General features: G+C 39.9%; 1 protein-coding gene across 2 annotated transcripts in view; it reads right to left on the reverse strand.

Moving 5' to 3' along the window:
• ift80 (intraflagellar transport 80 homolog (Chlamydomonas)) overlaps nt 1–9,808 on the reverse strand; it is a 22,576-nt gene that overhangs the window by 2,549 nt on the left and 10,219 nt on the right. For both annotated transcript variants that reach the window (XM_014027899.1, XM_014027900.1), the window contains 8 exons: nt 7,074–7,253; nt 5,487–5,605; nt 4,631–4,705; nt 3,945–4,108; nt 3,801–3,865; nt 2,463–2,598; nt 2,220–2,367; nt 893–1,064 (listed from right to left, as the gene is read on the reverse strand). In XM_014027899.1, the coding sequence (XP_013883353.1) occupies nt 893–1,064; nt 2,220–2,367; nt 2,463–2,598; nt 3,801–3,865; nt 3,945–4,108; nt 4,631–4,705; nt 5,487–5,605; nt 7,074–7,253 (1,059 nt within the window). The remainder of the gene's footprint in view (nt 1–892; nt 1,065–2,219; nt 2,368–2,462; nt 2,599–3,800; nt 3,866–3,944; nt 4,109–4,630; nt 4,706–5,486; nt 5,606–7,073; nt 7,254–9,808) is intronic.

Consider the following 9,808-nt stretch of genomic DNA (forward strand, 5'->3'; position numbering starts at 1 on the left):
GTGTGTGTGTGTGTGTGTGTGTGTGTGTGTGTGTGTGTGTGGAGGCGGGGGTCATCCGGTAAATGCTGTCACCAGACTAATTGCAGGCTAATTCAAGCCTGCTGCTCTGGTCTCATAAACTTGTCCACTACCTTCTTATTGCGCTTCACTGCTCTCTCTCACATACATGTGGTGAACATATATCACATGAACCTGAACGGTGTCGACCCTCTGACTGCAGGACAGAAGTGCTCAGACCGTACGTTAACAAATGAGAAAAGTTGGAGCTGTTTTGGTCAAACCTTGAAAATAATGTTGTATACAATCTTATGCTGTGATATTGCAGGACATCGTGCTCAGAGTAGGTGATGTGAATGACTCTCAGCTACTACCACATTAAATTTTAACTAAAATTTTAACGGTTTACCCATTTTCATAATGGCTAATATCAGTTAACTGTGGCAGACATCTTGATTTAGACCAACTTGTAAAGTTTATTAATATCCACTGATTACTTCCTGAAAATCTTATTAAAATCTGTCTGTTGGTTTATGAGATATTTTGCTAACAGACACACAGGGTTGATTCTAACTTTGTGTTTTCTAATGACATTTGGCTGTGGTGGCCATCTTGAATTAGATTACCTCTAAAAGTTAATTATCGATAGTCATAACTGTACAGCTAATTATTACCTTCTAAAAGTTTATGACATTTTGCTAACAAACTGTTATTGCTCAGACTATGTGTGGAGGATCAGTCTCAGATACGAACACACCAAACTTTATGTCCAATTCTGTAAACTCTGCTGAGTTATAGCCAATAATAATGAAGGCTGATAATGACACTGGAGCAGGTAAAATTATGATCTAGTAGAAATTCCAAAAACCCACTAGGAGGTGTTTTGATGTCTTACTTTAGCAAAGCGACAGAGGCGCAGTGCGTCCTCCCAGCGCGCTGACGTGCTGTATTCGTGCAGGATGGCGGCGTACGGAGGTACACTGCTGTACACCAGTGAACCGTCTCCTTGGCGTAATGTCACTTTAGTGCCGATGTAGCTCAGTATGTGGGGAGAATGGCTGAAGTCACTTTACACAGACACATGAGTTAGAACATAAAAAACAACAATATATACTCAGCAATGTACTTTTACCTCTGCAAGTCTTGAGAATATAGATATATGCAAAAGTGTAAAAAAAACAGAGCGTTCAGCAACGTTTATAGATTAATGTGATTTATCTTCATATGAATAAATCCATCTGAACTTTAAGAACAGAACATAGTTCCTGCTCACTGTGTGTGAGGAGATCACAGACATAAACACCAGCTGAATACAGTCCCAGCAGGTTGGTAGCCTTGCTATGCTAACGCTAATGCTGTGGAAGTAGGAGCAGCAGGTTCGTTGGGTTACGCTCACCTAGGTAGAATCAGTTATCTCCAGTATATTACTGGACCAGAAACTTTGCTCTGGTAGGATTTTTATTTGTCTAGATTTTGTCTCTTTTACTGTGCCATTCAGTTTAGTGTTGCAGACGTGCAAAAGGGGGTTTAGGATTGCCTGAGTGCAGGCGTGCAGCCTGCTCTACCCCTGTGCTGGCTGAAGTGAAGGACTTTTGAGAAGGAAGCGTTTTACAGTTTGGCAACAACTAGCAAAATTAAAATTAAGAAATAGCAATGCAGCTTCCAGTTTTTCTGCCTCGTTGAACAAGCTGGAAGGTGCAAAAAAGCCTCCTGCTTCTCACTTCTTAGTTACAAATTCAGCTGTACGAACTATCAGTTCTAACAGGCTTTGAAGGGTAATGTGATAGAGCTAATCTTTTGAAGTGGGCTTCAATAGAAGCGCTGTGAACAATTAATATCTTAACTATTGTAGATGGCTCTTTGAATGGTTTCAGCTTGAAGAAATAGCATAGGTTTGACTGGAAACACAAGCTAACAGCTAACTGTTAACTTGTGTTTGGTCTAAGACCAAAGAGAGTTGCTGCCATCTTGAAACATCAGTCTCAAATATTTGTATTACACAATAAATCAGAATGAAATATTATAATAGTCCTTCAGATCATGTTTCAGGCTGCAGAGTGAAAGCTACCACTAGCTGCTGTTGCTATTTATATTTACAAATTGAAAAAAAAGAAAACATAATAAACACTTGCATGATCTGCTATAAACCTTTTGAGGTTAGAGCTGATTAAAATGGCAGCAAATGTTTTATCTGTAGAGAAAAACAAACCACACACGTTTACCTGGTGTCCTTAACGTGTAGTGTTTTTGGTAGCAGTTCCTTGTCGGTGAAGACAACACTTGGGTGGTACCACACCGTGAACTGATTGTCCTGGATCCCACATAAGATATTAGCAGAGTTATTCCACGCCATACTATGAACCATGCTGCCTATGAGACAGGACACAGTCCCCATTAGAGACACACGTGTATAAAAACTGTTACTACACACATTGGAAAGGCCTGTTTCGTGGCGCTTGTCTTACCAATTTTGCAGACTTTGGGTTCTCTCCCCAGATGACGCACAGAGGTCAAGTAAAGATCACGGTTCTTGTCTATCAAAGCAATTTTTCTTTCGGTGGATGGGCCACACTGATCCAAAGCTATCTCTACCACCTCCATCTGCAGAAATACACACAAACAAACAAACAAAGATAAGGAGGTAGAGAGGACAGAATGACATTGGTAAATGATCAGAGAAAGGAAAAGTGTGGGAAGCCACTAACGTGCCTCACTCCAGCAGAGTAAACTCATAATATTTTACATTTCAGGACTGCTAAACTGRTTTTAAGGGTACTCCCTTTAGGGGTATGGCATCATATCTGGGGTGTAGGCTTTCTGTAAATATTGTAAGAACATGTAAGCTGGGAGCCATTTTGTTTTAGATCTCTGAAGCCACAGACAGTCTTGGAGTGGAAATGGAGTCTTTAGATCTGAAAATAAACATTCAACTGAGAACTTAATCGGTTTTCTGCGCATTATTCGGGCTTCCAATCTGAACGATTTTTTACAATACAAACACCACTGCTTTTTAAAAGGAAAAAGAAGCGAGACCTTTTATAATAAATTTTGTTTAAAAAAAGCCTATTTCTAAGAGAGAAATTTGATTCACTCACAAATACTAAAACCTTCTCCACTCGAAGTCTGAAAATTTATGTCTCTGAAAGTCTGGTTTGGGAAATTTAGCTTGTTACACGTGAATGAGTCTTGGTCAAAAATACGTGTTTCAGTGAAACAAGTAACCCTTAGTATAAAGGTTTTTTTAGATTATTGATTATCAAAGGTGGGATCATGACCCCACTGTGTCACAAATGAGGTTCTAAGATGATCTTTGGTAATCAAATTAAATAGAAAAATTATTCATACTTGCCAGTTTTTGACATATTTGAGAGAAAAAAACGGTCCGAGATAAATAAATCATATAGAAGTGTTGTTAAGAGTCTTTTTGTTATCATTACACACTTGTTTATTTAGCTTTGAGAAGTTTATTTACTTCAACCCTGTGACAGCTGAGGTCACAGTTAAAAAGTTGTGTTAGATCATGTTTTAGAAACATAAATAAAACATAACTGTTATAATATTCTGCCTAAAGTAGGTGTCATGGCTGAAAGATATTCATTTAATTCTTTCAGTTCTGGTGGTTCAAAGGACTTTAGAGTTTTATTTATTATTCAGATGTCCCCCAGAATGTAGCTGAACAGTGAACATTTCACTTTTAAACCTTCAGTCCAAAGAAAAAAAAAGAAAAGAAGTGGGCTTGGATGACTTCCTTGCTGATGTTTCCTAAACTCATTTGGTCTGAACACGGGGAAAGAATTACCCACCTTGTGTGTGAAGGGCTTCCCATCACTGAGAGCTTTTCCAGTCGAGACGTCAAAGAAAAGGATGACTGTTGACAAGGAGAAGAGAAATGATAAAAGCACCGTGTGAGACTTTTCTGAATGAATGCTGTCAAAGAGGCTCCTCACCTTTTTCATCGCTCTTGTCTCGGACGGCGAGCGTGTCGTTGCTGAGCGAGACGCCCTGAGCGTTTAGGATATCGGCTCTCATTCCAGGAAACTTTGGGGAGGATATTAATCGACCCTCGTAGGAGAACGTATACAGCCCTGATCCGTCCACCAGTAAAAAAAGTCTGAGGGAGGACGACACGGAGGATGAGAGTGAATGGTAGCACTGGGAGAAATAACGAGGGGGCACAGGGAAACGTGAAGCAGATAAAACGTTAGGATGTAAAAGAATGAAGACATAATTAACTGACACATTCAGGTGATTTATAATGCACCYCACATTAACACAGCATTAACTTACTAAGCAAGATGTATCGAACTCAACTGCGATTACGGAATAGCTACTAATCAGTTTAGCTCTATGCTGAGTGTCAGAGAAGGCACTGGAGAATTGCACAAGAGCTACTCCATATTAATCTAATTTCCCCCAGTGGTTTCACTCTCAGCCTTATTGTATGACGGGGGCTAAGCTAGAGCACACCCTGTACGCGTGTGTGTGTGTGTGTGTGTGTGTGTGTGTGTGTGTGTGTGTGTGTGCTGCATGATGAGTGGCCAGAGGAGAGTAATGGAGCATTAGAGAAGCTGACAGACGATCCAGCGGCCTGTTCTGTCTCTGGCTGCACAGCTCCTGGAGTCGGAGGACTCACTTCTCTGCTTGCAGGATGAGGCTGACCGTTCCCTCCTTCAGATCAAAGATGAGAGGAGTATTCCAGTTTCTTGAGCTGTTGTGAATAAACAGAACAATCACACACTTTGATTTTTGGGAAGAAAAAAAAGAGAGTTCATAACTAGGAAGACGCTATAAACCAGTGATTCATGACCTGAGTCCCTGGCCTTATATCAGCAGGGGGTGCAAAGTTTTAATGAAACAGTGGTTATCAAATCTGCAGACTGACAAACTACAAAGCAAAAGTTTGCAAATCATCTTTTGATCAGAGCTATTTTAAGATATTAACAATATACATCAGTTTTAGCTACTCATGTTTAGTCAGAATTAAATTAGGATTTTTTTAAACCAAGATTGTTTAAAAAAGCAATCTATAAAAAGATATTAACTGTAGCCTTTCCACACAACCACACTTTAAAAAGTCATAGTAAAAAATAAAAATAAAAGTCATGCTGTTATAAGCAATAAAACCCTGAAGAAGTGTCAATAAAATGATAGGAAATATATCTACAAATGAAATTGGTTTTCTATGTGATTAGTCAAACAATATAACGTAAAAATTACTGTTCCTTCATCGACCATGACGTTAGTCAAATCAACATCGTGATTTTTTTTGTTTTTCTTGTTCTTTAGAACAAAATTCTTTACAGAGTCTTTCCTCGGTAAGACGTTAGCTGCACGTTTTGAGTTTTTCAAACTGCATCTCAATCTTCCAACTTCTGACAGTAAACTTAAACAAAAATCAAGCTTTCCACAAAATCCAGAACTTTGAAACTATGACATATAAAAACTTCAGATAAGCTCAAAAAAACAAGAAGCGAAGAAAAAGAACTGACTTGTAGACGTAACACTGGAGGGAAGTGGCAACCACCAGGTGATCGAATGCCAGAGAGGCTTTGATGACACGATCTCTAAACTCCAAAATGTCAACCGCATCATTCAGCACATTCCTCACCTGTGAAAAAGAAGGCCCCAAGAAAAAGGCAAAAAAGGGATCATTTGACTTCATAGAGATTTCTGAACAGGCATAAATGCTACTCTAAAGAGAAAATGTTTATAGTTTATAAAAAAGRAAGGGCACAAGAGGGCACTCTTTTTTATTTGACATAGAGAAATACTTCTCTCTAGCTGTGTGTGAATAACTGAAGGGGCCTTTTCCAGCACCAGGTGAAAGGTGGGGTTATTTTTACCACTTTACAAATCTTCCTCCCATGCTTCCTGCAGCAATCCAAATTTACATGCAACACAACCAGGAATAAATAAAATTTGACCGCGAGGTGGTAAATTTGGCCGGCTGATTCACAAACTACTGGCAGATGTGCACTTTTATATTGGTCGGTGAGGGGGTGGGGGGAGAGGGAGACGGAAAAGCGCCAACAAGGCTGGAAATAAACTGCTGATGACCGAACATTGTTTGGTTTTAAACAAACTGCACTTGTTGACGGCAGATGTGTGCACATGTGTGCTGGTGCACGTGTGTGACCTTGTTTCMTTAGGTGTGTGTACACTTGGGCGTGTTAACTGCATGTAAATGCTACCTTGTGCTCTAGTGTGAGTTTAAACAGTAGGGAGTGGAGGAGCGAGGAAGGCAGCCAGACAGGCTGACCGTTGTCATCAAAGGGGTGCACGCTGGTGCCCTGGAGGGTCGTTATATATTAATAAACGGCCACAACTTAAAAAAAAAAACTAGGAAGACATCTGCTTCTCAAAACTATCCTTAGCGCAATAGTTCAGATTTTTTTTAAAGTGGGGTTTTATGGAGAAGTTACAAACAATTAATCTAATTAAACGTATCTTTTTATTTCGAAGAAAGGTTTTTTGTTTCTGCCTGGACTGAGGAGCTAACAGCAAGTCTGAGTGGACTGCTGCTATCTTAAAACTACTTTGCAAACTCTATAGTAAAAATCTTTACATTGCTGTCAATTTAGAATTACGTAGTTTTGAAGAATTTTGTGWTTATTTTTAAATGCAAATAAAAGCAACAACTGCAGAACTTCTGGTGCGGCCTTGCGAAATTCTTTAGGAAAGCTTGTAAAATTTCTTCTGTAATAACCATACAATGATGGCAGTGTAAAAATTAATAAAACAGAGAATTAGTAGAATCAATTTCACAGTCCTGTAACTTCTATAAACCATTAAATGTCATTAAAAATCAGCATGAGAGACTGGTTATGCATTAGTAAGATTATTGTGATTACTTAGTCATACCTTGCTACACTCCAATGAAATGAAACACACTGTGAAGCCCAAAAGTAAAAATTTTAAAGAAAATGTTCATAACGGTCCTACTTGTGAAAGTTTATTATTTTTATTTGCTTGTATATTCTGCATTTGCACTTTTATGGTTCTGTACACACATTCAAGTCCAAAGACAAAAGGAGCAACAAACTAACCGAGGTTGTTTCAGGCTCTCRGTCTCTTACCTCCATGCTTCTCCTCTTGGTAAGAGTGATGACAAAGTTCTTCCACTCCCAGTGCTGCTCCACCACATGAGCAAAGATGACATGTCCGTTTCCGCAGGCCCCGGCCAGCTGGGAGCCGTCCGCCGACCAGGACAAGCTGAACACGCTGCCTGTGTTCGGTTTCTCCAGCGCGTAGGACCACTGGAGACAGACAGAGAGGTGGGAGAAACAATGATCACTTTGATAGCTGATACTGAGCRATGATCAATGTGTGTCAGAATGTTTACACTCGTTTCTGGGTATAAAATATGAACATAATAATGAATGTTAGAGGGAATCCTGGAGTGTCTGAGACTGGAATGTGTYCATCCATAGTTGATGTTGATTATAGACCTGCATCTAAAGAGTTAGGAGGCTGTGACCWCCTCTTCGTGGAGTTCACTGTTTTTGTCCTGCTGAGAGAAGGTGGAGGTGGGATTAAGACTGGCAGTGTAGGGAAGGGTTGCTTCCATGCGGGCAGAGTTATTGGCCGCAAAAATGTTTGGGCAGGTGTGTAAATGACATCAATTGGAAAGGATGCAAATTTTCCTGGAAGAACAAAGAGCTACCACACAAGCCATACCTCTTTTCAAAAGAAAACGTTTAAGAAAGGCCGTACATAATGTTATTGACAAAGAGACAAAGAAAAACAAATACAAATGACTCTACTTGACTCCAAAGTTCCACATTTACCAGAAAACCCATCTCCTTTTATTTTCTTCATTTCCATTTGTCAAAAAGGTGTCTATGATTTCCTTTGTTTTACACCAGCTGCCCTACATGGTGCAACCAGGGTTTGAAATCGCAGCGTCAGGATTACAACACTGTCACCGACCACTGAGCTACCACGGCCCGTTCAGATGAGATTCATTGAGTAAATTGTTTTCATGTGCAAATAAGAGTRGTTGCTGTCAACTTTACACATGTAATATTTGTCTGCTGGAAGCACAGCGAATGAAAGTGGCTGGCTGATCTTAGCCTGGATTGCAATTTTTCACCTGAGATCTTAACACAAATGGCTGCATTCACACTGTAAACTGCTTATGAGGGGAGAAAAGTGCTAATGTTAACCTTGCCCTACCGGCTCGCTTGCGAGGGTGAGACAAGTTTGGCGCAGCTGSCCAAGAGCTGCGGTGAACCTTGGAGCAAAAGGCCTCAGTGTGTTTGCTGCCCTGTGCATATGCAGCTGTGGGATGTGAGGTGTATCGTTATTTCCTCCTCACTGCCTCTGACGGGGCTGGAGGTAACAGTCGGCGAGCTGCAGGTTACAGCCCRGCTGCTTTGATCTCGTTCCCTCTCCAGGTCCTCCTGTGTGCCTCAAACACACGCCACTCAGCTGGTTTTGGTCAGCTCCCTTTCAGCAGTTAATGTCATATCAGGACCCAAAATAGCTTCAGGGGGAAAAGGACACCTCCCTTGTGGAAGGGTTATTTTATGAAAGTTAAAGTTATTATTTAAATTAATTACTTTCACCCGTCCCTTCATCCCCTTTTACTTGTGCAGATCCAGCTTTTCTTAGATTTGCTACCAGGAGTAGCCCTTTCTTTTAGAAATGTGTGCTTTATATTAAATGTTCTTCCTATTTATCTAACCTGAGTGAAGGTGTGCTTACACGAGCCCCGCTGCCGAGCAGCTTGGCCCAGCATTTACCATAACAAGAGAGCTCATTTATTCTTCTGCTAACATCTCGAGATGGCCCGCTCTGTGTTAAAGCACCTCAGGGAGGAAAATAGAGGCAGTGGAGTGAGAGGGATGGATAGATGGAGGGTCAGAGATGCCGCTGAATGTATACACCAGACTGTAATGAAGCAAGACACATGATATCAGGCTGTGGAGCACTGCTGGATCTGTGCTTACCTAATGCTTTTAACACATTGGGTCATTTGACACTTTCTAAAGCCAGCAAGTGAGAACGTGCGTAAGTGTGTGAAGGGATCTTTGAGTATCTAACACATAGATGTGCACATGTGATTCAAAAGGCATATAAAAAAGTCTAAATAAAACGCATTGCATTTTGAAAAATGCAGCAAAGTAGGAGAATATATTTGAAGGTTTTATATACGTGTATAAAAGGAGAAAAAAACAATATTTCCCTATAGTGAGTGATCAGAGTTGTTTTTTTGAGCTGCGTGTTCAGTAAAAGAGGTGAAAATCCCTTGGATTATCAGAGTTGTCAGCTAATATCTGTAGGACAAAAAAGAAAGAAAGACGACGCGGAGGGTGTGCACAGAAAAAACTTTTCCAGAGCAGAATTCTGTTGGTTCCACATCTTCTTTCATTCTAATTATTATTCAGATGTTTTGAAACACAGCTGACAAAACAGCCACAGGTTAGATTAACTACATCCGTAAGTTCTGTACAAAAACGAAAAAAAAAATCAATCACTTATTTTTGGTTCCAATGCAGTTCTGTTATTTGAATTTGGGTATCTGCTGACCTGAATACATTCTGAACCTAGAGCTCTTTTATATAAACTTTTTAGAGCTATTCTTTTTGACATTGTGTAAGGTCATTTGAGGTTTTAAAAAAGTTAAAAAATACYTATAATGTGTATTTATTGTATCCAACTGAATTTTATTTAATTGTGTTTCAGAGTCTCAGGGTAAACAGAGAAAGTTTGAGGCAATTCCCATTTAGATTTGCCCATCTACACTGTAAAATAATCGTATTTATGACCAGTCATGAGAAAATAAATGTCAAGTCTCTTTCCATATAAT

This window comes from Austrofundulus limnaeus, unplaced genomic scaffold (genome assembly GCF_001266775.1).
Source record: "Austrofundulus limnaeus strain Quisiro unplaced genomic scaffold, Austrofundulus_limnaeus-1.0 Scaffold696, whole genome shotgun sequence".
Lineage (NCBI taxonomy): Eukaryota > Metazoa > Chordata > Actinopteri > Cyprinodontiformes > Rivulidae > Austrofundulus > Austrofundulus limnaeus.